The sequence below is a fragment of the Aquila chrysaetos genome, chromosome 21 (assembly GCF_900496995.4).
Source record: "Aquila chrysaetos chrysaetos chromosome 21, bAquChr1.4, whole genome shotgun sequence".
In the NCBI taxonomy this organism is placed as follows: Eukaryota; Metazoa; Chordata; class Aves; order Accipitriformes; family Accipitridae; genus Aquila; species Aquila chrysaetos.
This window is the reverse complement of record NC_044024.1, coordinates 23739199-23761089: the sequence shown is the minus strand read 5'-3', so window position 1 is coordinate 23761089 and position 21891 is coordinate 23739199. Positions and strand designations below refer to the sequence as shown.

Here is a 21891-nt window from a genome sequence, read left to right as displayed (position 1 = left end):
TGGCAAGGAGAAGGTAGAAACAAAGAAGCATGAGGGGCATCACGGAGCAAATGTGGCCAGCCTTGTGTCCTCTCACTTTTATTTTTTCTTCCCCATTAATTTCTGCAGTTTCCTCTCTGTTTTGCATGCAGCGTGCTCTCCCTTCTGCAGAGGCGAGACCCTGGCTGCAACCTCGCAGGCACTCGGTCTCTGGGGCTTCAAGAGGAGCTGTGGGCTTGCTGCGAGGACTTTACAGCTGCTCAGCTGCATGAGGCGAGCGTAGGGTCTGCCTTCTCCTCACCCAGGCTAGACTTGCGGTCTACCAAAGAACTGCAGAGTTTCGACAGCATGATGCCACAAATGCAGTTATCCCGTTAGCATATCGGCCAGCATCGAGGGCAGGTCTAGGCAAGCCTCATGAGTGCAAACCTGCATGTAATTAGTGCTAATGCAGCATCTTGCCAGCCACCAGCAGACGCTTGCCTCTCTCTGGAGGTGCATGGATCTCTTGCTACCCAGCTCAGCTGTCTGATGGGAAGAGCAGCCGCTGGTAACAGGGATGCATGGGCTAAAGCAAATATACCAAAGCCTGGGAGCTCCAGAGCAGGCATGTAATAGCAGAGCCTGTTTTTCCTGGTTGATACATTTGGCAAATGACATGCACATTCCACAACTGACAAAAACTGAGTGCAAGCGGCACCTCACTTCCAGAATCAGGCGCTCAAGTTCCTGTTAAACCCTTCACTCCAAATCCTGGGCCTCCAGTCCAGCCAAAAGACAGCCTTCCCCCTAACCATGCCTGAGACAGGCTGAGCATGGCAGAAATTGAATTTTAGCTTGAAAAAAAGGGGAAAAAGAGCAAGCGAGTTTCCAGAAAGAAACTAAGCTCAGTCTTCCTGTTAAGCATGTTAAGGCAAAAGTGAAAATTGCAGCTCTTCTCTGAAATGTCCAGGAAGCTGCTGCAATTGCCCTTTGACTCTAGATGAGCTCGCTCAGACCTCTCCGCTCCCCTCCTCTCCACGCCAGCACCAGCTCACCCGGCCAGAGAGGGGCCAGCCCCATCGCACGGCTCCTTCCTGCCAGGGCAGCGCTCCTCACCCTCTACACCAGTGACTCCAGCCCCAGAGAGGTGTCTTTCAACACCTGATGCTAGTTATCGACGGGGAATAAGCCTAAAGAGACAGCAGATTTCACCCCTTGGGAAAAGGGTCGTTCACAGAAGTGGCTCTAACGAGGCTGAGCGGGGTCAGTAAAACCACAAGAATCACATTATGCCTTCATGCTACGACTAATCAAGCCCCACATCAGCAGCCTGCTCAGCGCTAAGCCTTGTACAGCAAGCATTTCATATATGGAAACACACCAGCCCAGCAGGCAAATTTTGCTAGATAGCTCTGTTTTTCAAGTCCAATATAAAATCCATACTAAATTGACCTGCCAACTTGGCACAACAGCTCGGCAGCGGGTTAATCTCCCAGGTTGTGCTCCTTTATCTCTCTGGCCCATCACATGCCTGTATATTTTCACACAGAACCACAGCAGCTGGTCTGTGTCAAACATACTCGGTTCCTCTTGCCCTCTACCTCACAACTTTACCAAAAAGCAGAAGGATAAAGCAAAACTCTGGAAACTTGCAAAACCTCACTTTCTGCTGTTTTCAGCCTATCTTAAGCATAATCTGATTGCCCAAGTATAATTTCATTCCAAGAGGGAAGCTCACCTAGCTGGTTGCTTAACCCAAATTCCATTTTTATACTCCCAGCAGCACATGAAGCGTCAAAAGTTTCCTTTAGCCAAACTCAGACTGTTAGAGAAGAAAGTCAGTCAAAGCTTACCTTGTTTCTATAGCTCAAGAAAACACTCGAACTGAGATCAGCCCACCTCGTAGGGGTACCACAGCTCCTGGAGTAACACCAAGACCCGAGTCTCACAGGGAGGGTTTAATCCCCCCCGTGAAGTGCAGGTCCACACTACAGACATCCAAACCAAACCAGCAGCTCATGGTGTGTGCAGCTTCAAGGCAATGAGTTTTCTTCTCCCTCCGCAGGCATTCGGCACCACATGGTACGAGGCAACCGGAGATACCACCTGGGTACCACTGTGCAAAGAGGACAACGCAGGGGTAGAGGAGATACAGGATGGTCTGTGCGTGCCCTGCAATAGGTAAAAAGCTTTACTGCTGGCTCACAGATCTGCAGAGGGTCAGGGCTTGCTCCTGCCTCTTGGTATTATCTTCTGGGAAGCAGCAGCTCAGCCTGGGGTGTTTCCATAAGCACAGCCCATGGGCTAGGCTCCCCAGAGGTGTTTTCTCCAGGAGGGAGAGGTTGCTCTGGGAGACATGGGTGCTGGTAACGGGGCAGTTGTGTTTCTGGGTGATTAGTGAATACATTAATTCAGTTCTAGGTCTTCATTTTGCTCCAGTCCTGAGATTAAGTTGTGGCTTACCAGGCACAGGGGGAGACCAAGAGGTTATTCTGCTGACCCTTTCAACAGGCTCTGTGGCTGCTGGCAGGTGTTGAGGACCAGATCTGGGTCCTGAGCAGTCCTCCCTTGCCCTTCCACGCTCCCCAGGGATGGCGTTCCCAAAGACCTCCAGTAGTGGGGCAGAGACAGACCCCCAGCTCTGCCAAGAGGACTGTCAGTAAGGCAGTGACCATATGTCTTTTAGCCTGAAGAGTGAAAGCCATATTTCCTGTGTACTTATTTGCCTCTTCTTTACCTTTTAGTACTTTCACCTATCCTGCTACTTAAGGCCTTCACATTAACAAGTGAAATCGCTTGTACAGAAAGCCTCATCTCCTTGCACTTCAGAGGGGCATTTCAAAACAACAGAGGAACCTGTTGCCCTGGGATCCCGAGGTCAAGCAAATTTCATTGCAGGAAGAGTCTGTTCAATAATTACTTGGCATACTTATTAAAATAAGGACAACTTTTCAGGTCAAAGGATCTTCATATATTCTTTTAATATGACAAGATCATTGGTAGTGAACCTGGGACACACGATTAAAATGTTTAATGCTCTCCACTACCTCTCAAATTAAGGTGAGTCTATGGAAGCAAGCTTCCCACAGACAAGCTGTTGATTTGCCATTGCCTTAAGCATCTTTCTCTTACACTGGGTGTCTTAGTTTCTCCTTGAGACTTCCTGAGAGTACAAAAACCAGCTCATCCCTCAAATTCAAGAGAGACTGCAGTTCAAGGCAAACTAATGCATTTCTGTACCCTCTCACTCCAAATCCTTTACAGGCTAGGGTCAGTGTGCAGAGCTGCTGGAGGGGGAGTACCGAGGGTGCAGCATCAGCGACACAAACATCCTCTTTGCTTTGAGGCACAACTGCTTTCTGCAAAGCTCCCGCTTGAGGCAGCTCCCACAGTCAAACCAGGAGATGGTAGAGTCCAGTGTCCTGTCGTGGTGGAGCAGGAGGAGTTAAGGATGTGTACATGACCTCTGGTGTCGGTCTCTGCCGTGACTGTTCAAAACTGTCTCCAATTCTGGCGTAAATGGTTGCCATGTCCGTCAACACAGTGCTTTCCATGTGGGACTCCTCCACACTTGAGACCTAGAGAAGGACAAAGAAAACACCAGAGACAAGAGCCTTCTCCAGAGGCTGTGTTGGGATCAAGAGGGGTCCAGAGCTACAACGAGGAGCTGGCAGCAGCAGGAGCTACAGATGGCTTTACCCACAATAGCAGTGGGGGAACATTGGTCCCAGCTCCCTCAACCCATGGAGGCAGAACTGGCTCAGCCCATCAGGTACAATAGAGGGTGACATGTACTTTGCCCAAGGACACCTCAGACAAAACAGACACAGCCTGCAGAGCAGATGGGAGAGTTGATGGGCACGGGAAACAGGGATGCAAACCTTTGCTGAAGTTTTGTCGTGGTTTCCAGACCAGAGAGCACAGGATGGGGAACCTATCCTTGACCTTGGCTATTTTCACCAGAAAAAAAATAATCACAACCCCCTCTTTGTGTGGAAACAACTGTAGGCTGGTAGGATCTGCAGGACATGCTCTCTGGAGTACTCCAGTACTTCTGGGACACCTGCTACCCCCATGGAGTCACCTTCCAGAGAAATTACTTGAGCCATCTTGCTCTCATGTCTCCTTCTTAGGTTTCTTTGCCTCTTCCTCTCTGCTTTATTTATTTTTCACAGGTCAAACTCTGTGTGAGATGAGTCCCCAGATCATCCACACCGCTCCCTGAAGAAATACTTTAACATAAATTCATGAGACTAGGAAGCAGGGAGGGGTGATTGCCTGCACATTTATCTGCATTTAACCGTTCTGCATTTTCCTTGCTGCTGCTGGCCAAAGCTGTGCCGAGGCTCCTCAGCCATGCAGGTAAGGTTCATGTTGGTTTGGGGTCTGACTGGGAGGGAGGTGGAGGGGAAGTGTGCAGCTGCGGAAAGGGCAGGCACTTTGCAGCCTTGCCTTACAATAATGAACTAACTTCCTAATTTTATATCCAGCACCCAATTCTTGCAGCTCAGTACATCTTATTCAGCCAGTGGTTAGCGGTTACCCAGCTGCCTGTGCCCAAGAGCTTTCAGATTTTCCCCTGTACCTGCTGTTGTTTAATGATTCTCCTCTTCTGCTGCCGAGCTGCACCTAGGAAAAAGAGAGTTTATTATCTGGTAGGCATGCTGATGGTCTGCACCTTCCTCTCTCCCACCGCTGGAGAACCAGGATTCCTCTGTTGGCACTTTCACTCAGGGGGGTGATGTGGATTTTGTCTTTAAGACGGAGATTTCTGTAACTGCTTTCTCTAAGTGCAAGTGAAATCTCCCCCTTGGAAAAAAATGACTTTGTTTCCTGACCAAGGCATTGTCAGGGATGAAGGTTTTGAAGACGTCACTGATGGAAGCTGTGGAGGTATGCACCTTGTTGGCTTATTTTAAAGTGGAAACACCCCAAGGTATTCTCCCCAGCTGGAGTTTTAAAGCAACTACAACAGAACAGTCATGGCCACGCCTAGAGAATGCATTTCAGAGTCCATGAAATTGTACCTCTTTTACAGACTAGATATGTTGCAGTATCTTGATTCTGGTTTCAGCACCAAAAGGTGTGGGTTCTCCAGAAAACCACTGCAACAGACCTGTGCTGTCCTTCCACTTTAAGCTGCATTATGAACTTGAAATGCATTCAGCAACTCTTACGACTGGAAGGAGGTGGCATATTTGAGACGTGCTCTTACAGAAAGAGTAATTTTGGTGTGAAGAGCAGAACCCAGGCAACTCCTGAGCCCTCCACTACCTTCCACACCCAAGAATATGCCTGGGTGAGCTGGAGGATGCACGTGGAAGGGTAAAAAGCAGGATCAGACCCACTCACCCCAGTGCCGTATGCAGCAGAAGAGCAGGAACAGCAGAAGGAGGGAGACTGAAGAACAAATTCCGATAAGCAGGGTGGGCTCCTGCTTCTTGGGGTCTACGGTTTGAAAGAAAACAGGTCATGTAAGTGCTTTCTAAACCAGTAATTGCAGTGGTTTCACCACATTTTCTACAGCATTCCTGCTGATGCCAGCACTCTCCTTGGGATCAGAGAGCAGCACGAGGAGCTGGAGAGCAGCTCTATGGACACAGAGGTCAAAGGAAATACTGCATCACAAAAAGCCCACCCACATCCACAGCTCAAGTATTAATGAGTTTCCTTTCCTGTGCAGGAGGCTTCCCTGTTTGCACTGCCGTGAAGAGAGCTGGCGGCTTCACTGCGTGCTGAGGAGAGGCTTGCGTTGGGATGTCAGCCCAGAAAAAAAATACTCAGCCTGTTTAAGAGTATAAGGCATGTGCATGTCTCACGGCACTGCCAGAGGGGATAGGGAAGGAGCTTGCCAGTCATAGCACAGAAGGCACAGATGTTCAGGTGCTACGCACAATGATTTGTACTGAACTACGCCAGATACTGCTGCTGAAATTATTTCATGTACTTTGTACGTAGGGTGGCAGCAGAGGTGTGGAAGAGTCATTGGTACGAAGGAAGCGTGCTCTGTTTTGTGCCTTGAGAGATAGCAGAGATCCAGCAGAGGAGGCAAAACCCAGGGAGGCAATTGGGAATTTACTGACTGCAAAGTTAGGTCTTCAGAACCGCTGTGTTCGCGGTGGAGAGTGATAAACTAGGCCAGGGAACAGCAAGAGATAAATGCAGAAAGAGAGATGGGTGTGAGGCACATCATCAGGACCGCGTGGCAGTGTGAATAAACATGCCAGATTCAGGCAGGTCTAAAGAGGAGCCCATCCTGCCAAAGGGACCGAGGCTGCCAGCTTAACCGACTGCCCTGTGATACACACATCTCGCACAGGCACAAATAACAAACATTTGGTATACTTTTCTTAGTCTACGTGGCCACAGATTTATCCCCAACTGCCCTGTTCTCCCCAGTGAATGCTGGATTTATTCCAGTACAGGACCCAAAGCCAGTGCTTAGGATTCTCAGCCCATCTCTCTTGTCTGTAGCCATTCACATTGGGCTGCCAAATGCAAGGCTGGCAAAAGAAAATTTTTCATGTAGAGACAACCATCTGCACAGGAAGCCCTTATAGTGTGATTAAGCTAGCAGAGCAGGCCAGGACGGGTTTCCTGTCGTAAGAAGAAAAGACCTGTAGCACCGCATGAGATATCCCTGGGAATCCACTCTTTACCGCAAAAGCTCATCCCTTTGAGAAGAGGCACAGATACTCTGCCAGCGCCGCACCTTCCTGCACATGTGGCCGGGGCAGGGCAGGAGAATTCTGCTGAGCACACTCACGCTTACACTCACCTGGTGTGGGAGTGGGAGGCTGCTCGTGCACGGTCAGGGTGATGTACCAGGTTTGGTGTGATGGTTTGAAGGCGACACTGTAAACTCCGCTGTCGCTGAGCTGCAGGTCTGACAGCAGCAGGGACCCGTTCTCGGGGAAGAACTTAGTGCGGCCACGGTACTTGGTGAGGTAGAAAGATCGTGCAGAGCAGCTGCTGGGAGCTCCCCCGGCACCCAGGGAGCAGTTCAGCACCGTGCAGGTGACGAGCTCGTCCCACATGTTACTGGAATACCAGACAATCTTCATTGGGAAACCAGGGGCACCATCAAATCTGTAAGAGACGGGCAGGAGCACGGACTGTCCCTCGGTGCCGTTGATCGAATCCTGATGGATTTTGACGAGGACGCCCAGGTTTCCCCCTGCAGAGGAGGGGACGGGGCAGATCAGGGACACTCTTCGCCCCGCGGCGCGAGAGCGCGGGCTGGACCCGCTGCCCCGTCCCCTCTGCAAGCAGAGCCCCGAGCGGGCGTTTGCAGCACACCTCGCCCCGCCACCCCTTTGCGGCAGCTCCGCGCACAGAAGCCGGCGCTCAGCAGCGTGCAGCTGCTGCACCCGGAGTTTTTGGGGGGCGGCGGATTTGATGGGGGAGCCGAGCCCTGGCAGCGGCGGGCTCTGCCTCGCCGGGGCTTGCAGGAGGGCTCCAAACACCCGACGCCCTCAGCGTTCTTTGCCCCTTGGCCCCTCAGCACACCGCCCCGTTTCGCGGCCGGGTTTGCCTCGCTCCGTCCCCGCGGCGGACGGAGCAGCCCCCGCCACCGTCACCCCTCCCGGGAGCGATGCCGGCGCGGGTCCCCGACGGCGCGCGTCGTGGGGACGAGGGTCCCGGGGGCCACCGGCGAGCCGTCCCCGCCGCCCGGCCAAGGAGCCACGCTCCTCGGCGTCCCCCTCCCCGGCACCCCTCTGCCGGGCTGCTCCGTCCCCCGGGACCCCCAGCTCAGGCCGGACTCACCGAGGAGCAGCAGGAGGGAGCCGAGGCTCCGGCAGCTCCGGCCGCGGGACATCTCCTCCGAGCCCAGCAGAGGAACTGAACTGGGAGCTCTGGCCGGCCGGTCACCACGCCTCCGGCACGGGGTCGGACGCAGCGGGCTCTGCGCCGAGGCTGCTAGCGAGCATCTCCGAGCTGTCGCCTCGGCAGGGGAGGAAGTCGGTGACTCTTCCTCGGTCCCTGCGGGCTGCAGGGTTTGCTTGCGAGGGTGCGAGCCCGGGCTTTCTTCCTGTGGCTCTGCAGTCGCAGCTGGCGGGCTGCTGCGGCTGCTGGCGGAGGGACCCGGGGAAGAGGGGGGGTCCCGGCCGGGCAGCAGGCCAGCTTGGCCCGCGGGGGTCCCAGAAAGAGCCGGCTCCGCTCCCGCGCCCTGCTCGCTGCTGGTCCTCAGCCAGGCGAAAGCCTTTGCCGAGCTCCCAGCCAGCGGTGCAAATGCACAGGCGGGCAGGTTCCACGCGGGACGGCGGAGCTGCCCAGTTCCTCCCTGGGCGGGCAGGCAGGGCTGCAGGCAGGGTTGGTTGCAGGCAGGGCTGCAGGCAGGGCTGCAGGCACGGTTGGTTGCAGGCAGGGCTGCAGGCAGGTCCCAGCAGGCAGAGGCGAGAGGGGGCTCCAGGGCTGCAGAGAGGGAAGCCCCGACGGGGCAGCGCTTGTGCCGGGGAGCTGCTGGTGTGGATGTGGGGACCCGAGCCTGGGGAGGAGGAGGAGGAGGAGGAGTGGGAGCTGCAAACCTGGGAGCGAGGGGACAGCTCCGACCCAGGGAGCCAGCACCAGCCCCCCCGTGCCAGCTCCTCGGGGCCGCGCTTCCCCTCAACGCCTGCTGCCGGTTCCGCTCCCCAAATTAACGCCTGCCAGCATCCCATGAGCAAGGGAGGGAGCAAGGCCACGGGTCTGGGTCCTCTCGCACCCAGCCACCCCCTCCAAGAGGCAGCCGGAGCCCCGTCCATCTATTTTAACTTTGTCGCAGTGGTTGCTGTTCAGAGGCGACCACGGCTTCGTGGCCGCAACAGCGGGACGTGGCTCGGTGCCGGGGGAGCACGGCCGCGGCGGGGACGGGGCTACGAACCTCGGCAGCCCCCTCATCTGCAACACCACCGCAAGACACGCATGGGGTCACCTGCTCCGACCTGGACGCGCTCGGTGGAAACCCCAGCACGGTTTACGGCGCACCGACAACGCCGAGGGGGGCCCACACGCCCGCTCCTTCGCCCTGAGGGAAGGATCGGCAAACACCCAGCAAAAGCAGCCTCTGGTTCCCGGCAGCCCCACGCTGAGGTGCCTTGCCCGCCTTGGTCTTGCCAGAAGCTTTGGAAGATTCTCTCCCCTCTTGCCTGGCTGCTGGAAGAGCCCAGAGCGATGCTGCAGATGCAGCCTCGGCTGCAGTGGGGAAGAGGCTGTTGGAGGAAGGGGTGCTGCTTTGACCGGAGAGGGGGTGTTGAATGGGGAGAGGGGTGTCTGAGTGGTGGGGGGGGGGGCCGGGCTCCCTCCACCGCGTGCCCACGGGCAGGTCGGGGCGGCTGCTGCTGCTGCTTGGGGCTGTGCGGGACCCCGCATCGAGCGGGGCAGCCCCGGGGCGAAGCACGTGCCACCTCTCACCGAGGAAAGACGTGCCAGTGACGTCGGGCCACTGGGAAACCATTTTAGACTGGGGGAACCACGGGCCTCTGCCTCATCAGCGGGCACGTCCCGGGCACGTTTGCTCGTGCACAGGGAGCGGGATGTGCCGCAGACACAAAGCACGTTTGCTTTGCAGGAGGACGGTGGCCGCGTTCCCTGGCCCCCGGGGCCACTCCACCAGCAAGGGAAAAGGCGGCGTGGGTGACACAAGGAGAACAAGGCTCAGGAAAGGGTTTGGCACATTTATCCTGCGCAGGCATTGCCGTAAGGGTGCTGCCCCGAGCCGCAGCACTTCCTTCGGGTACCACCTCCGGCTGCTGTCGCACATTCGCCCTCTTCTCCCGAGCAGCGCCCAAAAGCTTCGAGAAGCGGCATCACTGCGGCTGCGGAGCTGCTCCGTGCTGCAGCCGACTCTGCCAGCTCTCGGTCCCTGCGAGCGAGCGGGACGCCGTGTTTGAGGCCTCCCAGGAGTTTGGCTGCGGGCACAAAGCAGAAGTTACCCAAAACTGTCGGGCTGCAGCCGTGACAGAAAAGACCGGGGCCGACCACATCCCTTGTCCTACGGATCCGCTGCACCTCCCCGGCACCGCTCGCCGGTGAGTCACGGCCGTGCGATGGGTCTGCTCCCGGGAGCAGCGTCACCAAGGGGAAATCACCTCCGTGGCACGGAGCCCGGCTGCCCCCAGCCCCTGCGGAGGAGCCAGCTCCATCCCCGGCATTTCTGGCCTTCCCCTGGGAGCCCAGAGCCCAAGGCGCCTCACCCGCAGAGCCGTGCGCTCACCCTGTGCCATCGGAGGTGGAAGAAGAGCAGCAGGAAGAGCAGGATGAAGCAGTAGCAGCCTCCGAGGACATAGCAAGGGATGCGAGTGGCAGTCCCTCCTCCTCCGCCCAGCTCGGTGCCTGCGGTAGGAGAGACGGCGAGCTGCTGGGCACGCTTCGCCGCTGCGCTTGCTTCGCGTCTGACGCCCGACGTCGGCAGCTGCCTGCGCTGCTGCCGGGTGAGGAGACGAGCCCTGCTCCGAGACCCCAGTGCACGCCCCGTGTTCCTTTCTGCTGCGCATCTCCCGGGGTTCTTACCTCGCCCGGGTGCCCGCAGGACACCTCTGGGGGGGTACAATGCTGTCCCCAGCTTCCTCCTGTCCCGTGCAGAGGAGCTGAGGGCCCGCAGTGGCTCCCAGAGCCAGCGTGCAGCCCCGCGTCCCTTCCCGAGCACAGCATGGACCACAGGCACCTTCCCAGGAGGTGTCCTGCAGCTCACCATCCCTCTGCCTGCCATTGCAGGGTCCTCCTCATCCTCCTGCTGCTGCTGCTGCTGCTGCTGCTGGGAGGACCGAGCTCTGCTGCTTGTCCTGCACATCTGGGAATGCCGATGCTGTAAGGTGCTTCCCATCACCTCTGATTTTCAAGGAAACAGCAGAGAGGACCCTGACCTGGTGCATCCCTTAAAACAAAGCTCCCGGTTCTACCCCGGGAGCTGCGCTGATCGCAGCCCTTCGGCATCAAAGGTTACTTCTCACGAGACGAGGTACGGGAATATGAACCCCCCGATGCCCCAAACGCGCCACCCCTGATCAGGCCCCCCCTCCCCGAAAGGTCTCCTCTTGATGGTGACGAGCGTGCTGAGATAGGGTTGGTGGACAGAAAGGGAGGACAGGCTGGCAAGGCTGGTCCGTAAGCCCGGGCTCCTCTCCTATCTCCCAAGCCCGTTTGCGGGACTCGTCGGACTCAGGCGCAGGGTTGCGACCTTACACTTACACTCACACTCACCTGGATGCTCAGCGGTGGAACGCCGCTCGTGCACGGTCAGGGTGATGTGAAAGGTTTGGTGTGATAGATTGAAGGCGACACTGTAAACTCCGCTGTCGCTGAGCTGCAGGTCTGACAGCAGCAGGGACCCGTTCTCGGGGAAGAACTTAGTGCGGCCACGGTACTTGGTGAGGTAGAAAGATCGTGCAGAGCAGCTGCTGGGAGCTCCCCCGGCACCCAGGGAGCAGTTCAGCACCGTGCAGGTGACGAGCTCGTCCCACATGTTACTGGAATACCAGACAATCTTCATTGGGAAACCAGGGGCACCATCAAATCTGTAAGAGACGGGCAGGAGCACGGACTGTCCCTCGGTGCCGTTGATCGAATCCTGATGGATTTTGACGAGGACGCCCAGGTTTCCCCCTGCAGAGGAGGGGACGGGGCAGATCAGGGACACTCTTCGCCCCGCGGCGCGAGAGCGCGGGCTGGACCCGCTGCCCCGTCCCCTCTGCAAGCAGAGCCCCGAGCGGGCGTTTGCAGCACACCTCGCCCCGCCACCCCTTTGCGGCAGCTCCGCGCACAGAAGCCGGCGCTCAGCAGCGTGCAGCTGCTGCACCCGGAGTTTTTGGGGGGCGGCGGATTTGATGGGGGAGCCGAGCTCTGGCAGCGGCGGGCTCTGCCTCGCCGGGGCTTGCAGGGAAGTGCATGGGCTGAGAAACACCCGTCAATCAACCCGAGAAAGAATTTTTCTTCCCTTCCAGGAATGGGCACACCCAGGGGTTGGACTGTCTGTTGCCATTGCACATTCAGGGTTAAATCCACGATTTCCAACCCACATCTAAAACCAGCAAAAGCCTTTTCACATGCGTATTATCATCACATAGATGAAAGTAAAATAGATCTTCTGAAGTTACATCCATCCTGCTGTTACCACCCTTCATGGGTTGTCCAGAGATTACCAGTGGTAAAAACACGGCACTGATACAGCAGTAGAAGCAGTCAACAGGAGCACAGTGAACGGCTGTGCTGGGTCCAGCTGGACCACTGCCTTCTTGGCGGTGGCTTTGGGAGATGCTTGGCAGTGATTATATGAACCATGTTGTGACAATTCCACCCCCCAACTCCAAATTTGTAGCCTTCTGTGGTTCAGGAGGGCACTTCATGGTCACCACCAGCTGCTTCCCCTTATTGTATCAGCTCAGCATTATCTCAGTCCCAGCTTTTACATCCCCCAAGTCGCTTTCTGCCTGTCCCATCCCAGACTTACCGACGAGCATCAGGATGGAGCAGAGGGTGCAGCATCCCTGCAGAGGGCTCATGTCTTGCTTGCCTGGGGAGTGCAGCAAAGGCAAAACCGTGAGAATCTGAGCATTTGTGCTGACCTAAAAATTTGCATGAACACGTGTCTTGGGTAGGACGTCAGTGGCCAGCAGCTCTGGGCCATTGACTTTTAACCACTTGAGACAGCCCTGGTGAAATCTGGCTGCACATTGGTGCCTTTGCGGTATCTCTTCAGCTCAAAAGGATCATACCTGCTGTCAGGACACCCAAGGACTAGGATGATGGGGTGCAGCCAGCCCCGGGGAGCGCTCAGGGAGGTGCTGGAGGGATGAGGGTACATCAGAAGTCTCCAGCGGGGGGGCTGGAGAGTTGGTGTCAAAGCAGGTAGGTGAACAGGAGGGGAGGCAGTGACATTTCAGGAGGTCAATGAAGGAGCTGGAGAGGATAGTGATGGTCAGGGAAAAAGCAGCGGTTTCTGGAGGGCAGGAAAAAAAAACCTATAAGGATTTGGGAACAAGGGAAAATTTGAGAGGATGGCATTTTACTCAATGATTTTGCCTCTTTCCCTGAGGTTGCTCTCCTTCCCAAGACACCCTCCAGTCTGCCCCCCATGGCCCCAGGTACAGGGCACCCATCCCAGTCCCCTCCACATGCAACTAGTCCTCTCCAACTGTTCTCTTGCCTTCCCCTTCTCTGCCAGCTCTGCCTGAGACCAGGGTTAGCTTGGGCTCTGGGCTGGTGCTGCAGCATCTCCAGCTGTCTTCTCTCTCACCCCAAAATCTAAACCAAAGCCTGCTCCATCAATGCACAGCTGAGATGTATAAAAGGAAAAGCAACTTGACTGAAGCTTTCAGATGTTATTGCTCATTTTCCTAGCGAGCTTAGAGCTGGGACACACCATCTGAATATATATGTTTGTATAGGGCATTGCTTTTTAAGTGAATGTAAATCATATTGGTGTTCAATAATCAAGCTTTACATTAAGGGGAGCTGGACCAGGTGGGTTTCCTGAGCGCAGGCAATGGTCCTGGTCTACTAAAGCCAAAGTGGGTCCCATTCCCAAGCACAGGCAGCAACGGGACAGAGCATGTACCCCAGCACAGGCAGGCGCTCTCCATACAGCCAACAAGCAGCACTTTCACCGGCACCCCCATACCCACACACAGCACTTACAGGGATATGAGGGATGCGAAGGGCCTGATCCTGCTCTTATTCTCCAGCTGATGGGGCTCACAGCTCACTCGCAGGTCTCACGCTTGTTCACATTACACAAACGTCCCTCCAGCAGCTGGCCCAGACCCATGTCCTCTCCCGCACTCAGCTCCAGACCTGCTGTTCCTCTCGTACATGGTTCCAGACCCCTTGTCCTATTCACCAGCCAGTCTGGCTTCAGGTCTGCTATGGGATCCGGTACAAGCACAGACTAGAGAGCACACTTGTAGAGAAAATAGGTGGGAACTGTACCTTTTATCCCCCCTCCTCTTTACTTTGCCATGCTTGTTCTTCTCCCTTGACTCCTAAATAAACCCACCCTTAATTGCTTTTCACCCCATTGCTCCCAGTTTTGCTACATCCACACCCAAATTCAATGTTTCCAATACCATTACACAGGCAATCTGCTACTCCCAATAAGGCACCAAGCCTTGCAAGACTCTGCAAGTTTTGTTAACATCCCTCTTCAGTTATAGGAGAAGTTTCTTACATTACAGTAACATAATATCTTGGAGGCAAGTGATTACATAGTTCAGAACTTTTACTGCCATGATTTTAAAGACGATTTGTCCTCTAAGATCACTGTCACAGATTTGCACCCAGCTAGGATCACTACTAAACAGAAGATTTATTAGCTTGAAAGTTCGCAGAGAATAATGCCAGGAGTGAGGCAGGCACAAAGCACCCGGTGTTTGTATACCCCCAATTAGATCAAGGTTTGAGCTAGAACTCTTGCTTTACATGTAAACACTCAAAAATGTATTCTCAGCAGCCAGCTCAGCCTTATTCCAGTGGTCAGTAAGGTATTACACAGCCATCTCTGTGTCAGAGTCATTTCTTGCTATCACAGCACATTCATGGTCCTGACCTTCTTTCATAAGCTGTAGCTCTGGAAGTTGTGGCATTTTGGTTTTTTATATAAAAAACCCTATTAGTATTTGATGGTTACAGAAAATACTTGAAGCAGGTACTCCCCCTCTCTCAGCACAGGGGCAGAAGTGTTAGCAGGACTTCTGAAGCCTGCAAAAGCTTCAGAACTTGCCTTTAATTGAGGTTGATTTTGTCTCAAAGTTTTCTTGGAGATCTCCTTAGCTGCAGAAGCATGAAGTGGTGTGACTATGAAGGCTTCAGTTTGCCAACAAACCCAGCCCAAGGAGCTCTGAAGGATGAAGCGAGGGACAGGTGGAAGCTTTGCAGGGGTCTCTCCCTCCCTCTCTCCCTGAAAAGTGTCCCCTTACTTTCCAAAGCCCCCCCCCAACCTCATGAGGTGCATCACAAAATTCAGGTTTGCTTTGCAAAAGCTGTGTGACATCCTAATCCTGAGCACAGCGCTCAACAGTGTCTATTACCTCTAGCCTGGTTTGGACCGACAGACGTAACAGTCGTGTTGCAGAAGTCCTCGATCACTTCAAAAAGCCTTTCTCTGCTTGAGTGGCTCTGCTTTGCCATGGAATGGCACCTCTTTGGGTCAGCTTTGGGGATAACAGCTGGAATTTAGGGGCAGATCTCAGCCTTCTGCAGCTGCCCACAGCCACCGACATTCACCTAGAAAGTCTTTCAGAAATGCAGTTTGCAACTGCAGCAGATGAGCTCATCCTCACCTCCCTCACCTACAGGAGTCTCCCAAGAGGCAGGAGGTCCCTTCCCTGGTACTTTTCCAGTGTTGACACAAACATCCTGCCTACCTTTCACAGCTTTGTAGTCATTTCTAAAAATAAAGTTATATGTGTTTTTTTTTTTTTTTTTTTTTTTTAATGGGCTGTTGTGCATGCTCAGGAATTGATGTAGCCCAACACCACTAAGCACCCACTGCAGAAATACCTGAGCATCCATTTCCACATGACCCACCTGCCCGTCCTGGCAGCTGTGGGACCTTTCCTTTGGTCTGGAGGCTCCTATACCATGTGCACACTGTCATGCAAAGGCTATTTTAGAGCCATGAGCGATGCCAGGGCAGGAGGCGAGAGTACCAGAGCTGCAAAATAGGCTCAGTGTTGCAAAAGCAGCATTACCCGTCTGAAGCGTGGGAAACCTCCACCTCACACTAAGACAGGGACCGTGCAGAGCACTGGTGGCAAAGACAGGACAAGGCTCATTAGCAAGCGAAAAGTTAGGAATTTAAGAATTCCTCCATCTACAGCAGAGCTTGAGAAGCCACACTGTAATAAGGCTCTGGAAAGCACCAAGAGTAATAAATGGGGATTAAAAGTGCATAAATGGTAAAAATATGACTATTTACAGCAGCCTCCATGACACGCTTGAACTGCCAGGCTTCACGGCAGCGCCCTTTGTGCATGGGTGAGCGAGACACATCCCAGCTCCCACCCCCTCCTTCCTGCCCGTGGGGTGGCCGGAGCCATCGTCACCCCAATTACCGCTGCCTCCACCCGCATCGCTGGGGGAAAGACGCCTACGTGTGGCTAGGTGACGTGCCTGGTTTGGGTTTGCCGTCCGAGGGTGACACGGAACCCCCCCACGCTGTCGGTGAGCGGCAGCAGGGACCCATTCTCAGGAAAGAGCTGAGCACGGCCAAATTCAATACACCTTTTCTCCAGCTGAGGTAAACTACCATTTCTCTAGTATCTAAAGACAAATGCCAGTGAGGTCCTCAGTTTCATAAAGCACAGCAGAAAAGGTCCCTTCCTACCACAACCCCACTGGAGGCACCTCCTTTCACACCCCCAGCACCCAGAAATAAACCCCAAACCACAAGTCACAAGTGCTGCAGAGAGTAATCTCCAAACTGAGCCAGCCTGGATACCGTCCCCTTCTCCTGACCCAGCTCGGGCACCCTTTGGTCCCACAGCCCTGTAGCTCAGGCCCTCCTGGACTTACCGGGCAAGAGCAGGATGGGACAAGAAACCGGGACCGTGGGGAAGTGCCCGTGTCTCCTGGCCCAAGGACATGGCCAAGCCATGACCATGAGGATGGAAGCTGCTGGTCATGGATCTCCGCAGGTCACGGGAAGGAGCTGGGAGCCATCACTGGCTATTTTCCTCTCTCAGGATGGAGACTCGCAGCTCAGGGGACAGCAGGGCGAGGTGGGCAGAACAACCCCTTGATACCTCCATGGGTCTGTTGGATTTTCCCTACATGGGGAAGCTGAAGGTCTCCAAAAGGCAACTGCAGCCCAGGGATGAGTTACCAACCCAGTGCCCTGGTCCCTGCAGGTCAGAGAGGAGCAGTCCAAAACCAGGCAGGACTCAAGATCTATTTTTGCTCCCCAAAACCAGAGTTTGAGTAGATAAGCACATTTTCTCCATAAATAAGAACTGCAGTATTACACTGGCTGGGGAAGAACTTCTTCCTTTTTCAGTACTTCTTCTTTTTCTGGCCATTTTGCAGCTACAGATATGAAATACATCCAGTTTGTGTCTGCCAGCACGTAACAGGAAAAGCGCATGGGAGTTGTATTCTCTCTTTGAAGCATCCTGAAATTGCTCTAACGATATTTGTTCTGATGGTGGTGGGGAAGCAAGGACCCACTGAAAGGGCTTTACAAACCACAGATGTCATCACCAGCCCATTGCCACGGGCAATGGCACATCATCAGTCAAGAGACACCAGGAAAATAATAGAGTCCGTTTTCACAGCCAAAGTGCCATGCATTTGGCATCACATGCTTTCAGGTAATGCCTCTTGTTAAGAAATCCCATAGATGTGTCTTTCCCAGGTCAGTTTTGGGATTGCCATAAGACTCCCTCCTCCTCCTCTGGTCAGGATGAGCCTCCAGCCCTGCGCATGCACCAGCCAGCGTCTCCAGGCTTGTGCTTTAGGGGCAAATGAGGGGGGGAGCACTGCTTTACTCAGGTTGATGGTTTGGTGACAGCAGCATTTCATGGATGAACTCATCTTCTGTGGTTAGGTCTCAAAAAGGGCAGAGCAAAGCAGGACTTGCCTTCGCCCAGCCCCAGGCAGTGTGTGCGCGGGGCTCTGCGCCCACGCTCCTATTGCCACAGTTTCCTCTTTGAGAGGGTTAAAGCACCTAAATCAAAACCCTTAAAGAGTTACAAGCCTAAAGAAATTCAAGTCTAATCTAAGTATAGCTGAGAAATACTCAAGCTAAAGGAAAAAATCACTATTCCGCCATGATCACTTTATATTTCAATATGAAGAAATCAACTTAGAATCACTGATTGTGGCAGCAGCTGCCAGGTAACAACCATCCACATCACCCCAGGCCACAGTGCGGTCTCATCTCTTGATATACATCTTCTGAAAAGTTACACCCACAAAGAATTTATTTGTATTCATTAACATTTGACAGCCACATTAGTCTGCATGACAAATGCATCCCCTTTTCTGATTAGCAACACTTACGTGATTTCTTTAGCTCTGATCCCCTGAGTACGTGCTGGGGCATCTCCAACTCAAGCAAGCATCTCTGCCAGACAACATGCTGTGCAACACATTTGAACATCACTAAAAATACCCAGTTTTTCCGGTTTTTAGGGAGGACAAGCTGGAAAGAGCAAAGTTCCTTCCCTTCACTTTTAGTCTGGATAGAGCCAGCGTATTTGAGATATAATTGTACATTCTCCTAGTGAGGATCACCTAATCTTGGGACCCAGCAGTTTCCTTCTGGCTTCCCCCTCAAAAATGCTCTGGGAATAGTGGAAAATCCCCCACCCTACTACATATCAGAGAGCCCAGCTAGTTATTGCTACTCATAAAAAAGACACACCTCCCCCAGTACTTAACTTTCCATTCCTTTTGCACACAGAAAAGCACCACAACCCCCTTTGCTTCTCTTCCCTAGGGAAAGCTTTGAGGCTGATTTTATGGACCACAATTCATCAACACACTCATGGGAAAAGACTGCCATTTTATTACCTAATTGCCTTCAAATCCTCTTCACCTGGAGCTGCATTAAAGGAAAAGTGTTTGTTTACAATATCCAGAAAGATACACACAATGACTGCAAATATGTGGAAAGGACATAGAAATAAAATTAAAATCTTGTGGAAATCAAGATTAAACGTGAAAACTGGAGGAAAAAGCTTATGTGCATCCTTTATCCAGCTGATCTGCTGCAAACTTGCTGATGCAAAGCCTTGTCAGGGGCTGTCCCTATGCCCGGAGTGGCTTCAGGCTGTGTTTAGAGAGCTCATCCAAGGGGAGCGCATCAGCTTTTCCAGATGAGTTAAGTTACAAGTCCTCAAGGGCTTGGATATATATAATCTTGTCATTCAAAATATACTCATTTCTTCCTTCCCTAAACTTATGCAGGGAATAGTTTTGCCCCTTCTTGCATGTCGCTGAGCATAAAGTGTCACCATCTGTGACTCCTGTGTTTTACATTAATATGCACATCAGCAAAATACAAACCTCTAAATGGAATAAATGCTTGCAGATGGAGAGCAGGCAGTAATCAGCAATGCGTGTTAACACCCCCCTCTATCTGCTCTCTGGAGGTACCAGAACAAACATGCTGGTTGATAGATGCTTTCCCCTGAAAAATCAGTTTTCTGCATAACCAATGTTTTAACAGAAGGATTTTGATGCAGGAGAAAGGGCTAACACCCCTTTTCCTGTGTTCAGCCAGATTACTTGTGCTCTGTGCCTTTCACAAGTGTCTTTTTTTGACTCTTTTTAGACACTGAAGTCTGACTCAGCAAATGCCAATAGTGAAACTTCTCCTTACCTTTCACCAGGGCTTATGTATGTGCATTTAAAAGTGTCTTTAACTGGTGCTAGATGGGGATTGTTTCTTTAAACACACAATATTTTCTCGGAATGTAATTCTGACTTTGGGGAATCTTTATTCTCTCTTTATTTCACATCTTCTCTTCTGCTTTAGCAGTCTTTCAGCTCTTACTGCCTTACAGCTTCTGCTTTCTGCCTTTCCAGTGTTTTCAAGCCCAAATTCTTCATCAAAATCTTAGTTAGAATTCCCTGCTGGTATTTCCCCGGGGTGCAATGCTACAAGCTCTGCAGAGATGGGAGTGATCTGCCCCAGGGGGCTCCAAACAGGAGTTTCTGAGCTGGTTTTGCCTTCATTTTTTTTCAGTAAAATAATAAAATTCCCTGCCTGTGAAACATTTTGAGGTTTGGCTGTTCTGAGAAATCAAACTGTTTTGGAGCAACAGGTTTTGTGGTGATCCCTAGTGGCTGTTTTCACATAACTCCCCCTTTTTTGTCCCTTTTTTGCCTCTTTGTGCTGGAGGGCAGAGTTGCTGGAGCCATGTGCCGTGGGGAGCAGGGGGTGCTCTGCCAGCCCTGTTTCCCCAAGCCCCTTCAGCCCCACCACTGCTGTGCCCAGCCCTAAACCCTTTAGAGATGCTCTAAGGGATTAAATAACCACAAGTCAATTGTACATGTCTGGTAGATGGGTTGGTGTGAAATAACAGCAGAGTAATTAATCACTTGGAAAATCTCGGTCTGGTGCTATAATCACCACTCCTATGAGTTTGTTGAGGTTTTCCCTTTATTTCATTAAATCTATTGAAGTTATTAAAGGGGGACTAGGTGACAATTTGCTTCTCTCCCTCATCCAATATATTTATCCCCGTTACATTCCTGAGGCTCGAAGTGCTACGATGATACAGTTAATGAACAGTAACGAACTGGAAATGGGTACTTCCCATTAGCAGTGTAGCAACATCTGTCAATGAATACATCATTTCTCTGGCTAATGACTAAGGAAGTCTTTGAAATTCAAACAGAAAAAGGTGAGGAGAAAAGGGACACTGGGTAAAATTAGCAGATGTCAGTTGTTTGGCACATGGGAGAGGCAGTACTCACATGTCCTTGCTCAAAACTGTCAACTCAAATCAGAGATGTCTGTGTTGCTGCAAATTATTTAAGAGCAGGAGGTGTAAGGAGGAGTTTCCAGGAGAGTTTGTTACTGTGAGGTTTGGTGTGTGATCTGCACATTACCTTTAATATTTCACGTGCTATCGACAGCAGTCCACTCTTCCTGCACGTCTCTGAGGTTAATCACAAGGATATTCGCTCGCACCATCTGTCTTTCCTTCAAATTGTGATACTTGCCACATATTAATTTGCTTCTGCCTTGTTTTTCTGTAAATTCATATTGCCCCATTTCCATAGCAAAACTGTTCATGTCTCTCTGATCCTGACATTTCATGTTTGAACTGAGGTTTTTAATTAAGTTAGTAATTAACTTTAGGTAATACGTTTTTAGTTAACTTAGCTGAAGGACCCTATTAAAATACCTTCTATGTTTCCCAGTAGCCAAAAAGGAAAGAAATGAGGAGTAAAGCTAAAAAATGTAAATACTTTTCAGCCTAGCTAAGAATAATTTCAGTAGAGCCAGTGCAGAATTAAAACTTTTTTTTATTTAAGAAAAGGCTTTTATTCACTACACGTAGATTGTAGTTGAGGGAAGCACGGATCAAACAGTTGCAAGAACAATACATACGCTCTTTTTCCTTTTTTGGTAGCCTCTCTTTCTATCAAACTATTCTTTGCTGGGTCGAAAGCAGCTTACTTCTTTTTTATGCAAGTCCTGTGAGGAGTGAAAGGCTTCTGGCTGCACTGAGGGGACCAAAGGAGGGATGCACCAAAAGATGAAACAGAGCAATCCTGAGACCTGTGGTTGAGCAGGGGGCTCTGGAGCACGCTGGGAGGAAAACAGAAAGCTCTAGGTCATACTGGATGAAAAATGGGGGTTCCTGATGGGAGCAACAGGTAAGCGGGGGGGGGTCTGGTTTCACTGAAGGAGTGAGGACTCTGGGGAGCACCAAAAGCTGAACGATAGGCTGTACAGCACACCCAAGAGGAAGGAGAGCGGTCCCAAGGGGACAAAAGGGAATCCTGGGGAGACAAGACACCAAATAGAGGGATGCTGTGGGGCACTGGATGGCAAATGGGGCAGTCTGGAGCAGACCAGAGGGCAAGTGGAAATTAGGGAGAGATGGCCCCCAGCAGCAAAAGGGACCAAACTGTGGGACCTGGGACATACATAGATGGGAACCAAGGACCCCAGGGTACACGCTGCCCTCCAACAGCTCTCATGTAGCTCCATTCCTCTCTGGGTGCCATCAGATTAGCTCTGTTTGCCCTCAGATTGCACTTAGCTCAGCTTCTTTCCTGCCCCACTTGCCTTCAAATCACCTCCGTTTTTCCCCATGCACCCTCAGATCACCTCCACTGCACTCTCAGATTCCTTCCATGTCCCCTCACATCATCTCCATTCTCCTCTCCACCCTTTTTTATCATGACGGACATCACATCCTGCAGCTCTTTAAAAATGTTCATAGTCATACAGGCTTTTGAACAGCAGTTCCTGGGCTTCCTCAAAAGAAATGGATA

The 21891-nt window shown here is 52.4% G+C and overlaps 1 protein-coding gene across 1 annotated transcript; it reads right to left on the bottom strand.

The window, feature by feature from the left end:
• Nucleotides 1-2909: 2909 nt before the first annotated feature.
• On the bottom strand, nt 2910-21814 carry LOC115333486. Its single transcript, XM_029996456.2, has 7 exons — nt 16450-21814; nt 12389-12451; nt 11143-11544; nt 6740-7138; nt 5314-5409; nt 4547-4590; nt 2910-3539 (listed from the first exon to the last, which is right to left on the bottom strand). The coding sequence occupies exons 1-7, from the start codon at nt 16535-16537 to the stop codon at nt 3354-3356; spliced, it is 1278 nt and encodes a 425-aa protein (XP_029852316.2). The 5' UTR covers nt 16538-21814; the 3' UTR covers nt 2910-3353.
• Nucleotides 21815-21891: the final 77 nt, after the last annotated feature.

What these genes read in the sequence shown, in the direction of transcription:
- LOC115333486 (XM_029996456.2), bottom strand. Translation starts at nt 16,537, where the DNA reads ATGGTCATGGCTTGGCCATGTCCTTGGGCCAGGAGACACGGGCACTTC. An exon ending in TCCCATCCTGCTCTTGCCCG is followed by an intron (nt 12,452 to 16,449) that starts GTAAGTCCAGGA and finishes TGCACTCCCCAG; the next exon opens with GCAAGCAAGACATGAGCCCT. An exon ending in CTGCTGCATACGGCACTGGG is followed by an intron (nt 4,591 to 5,313) that starts GTGAGTGGGTCT and finishes TCTTTTTCCTAG; the next exon opens with GTGCAGCTCGGCAGCAGAAG.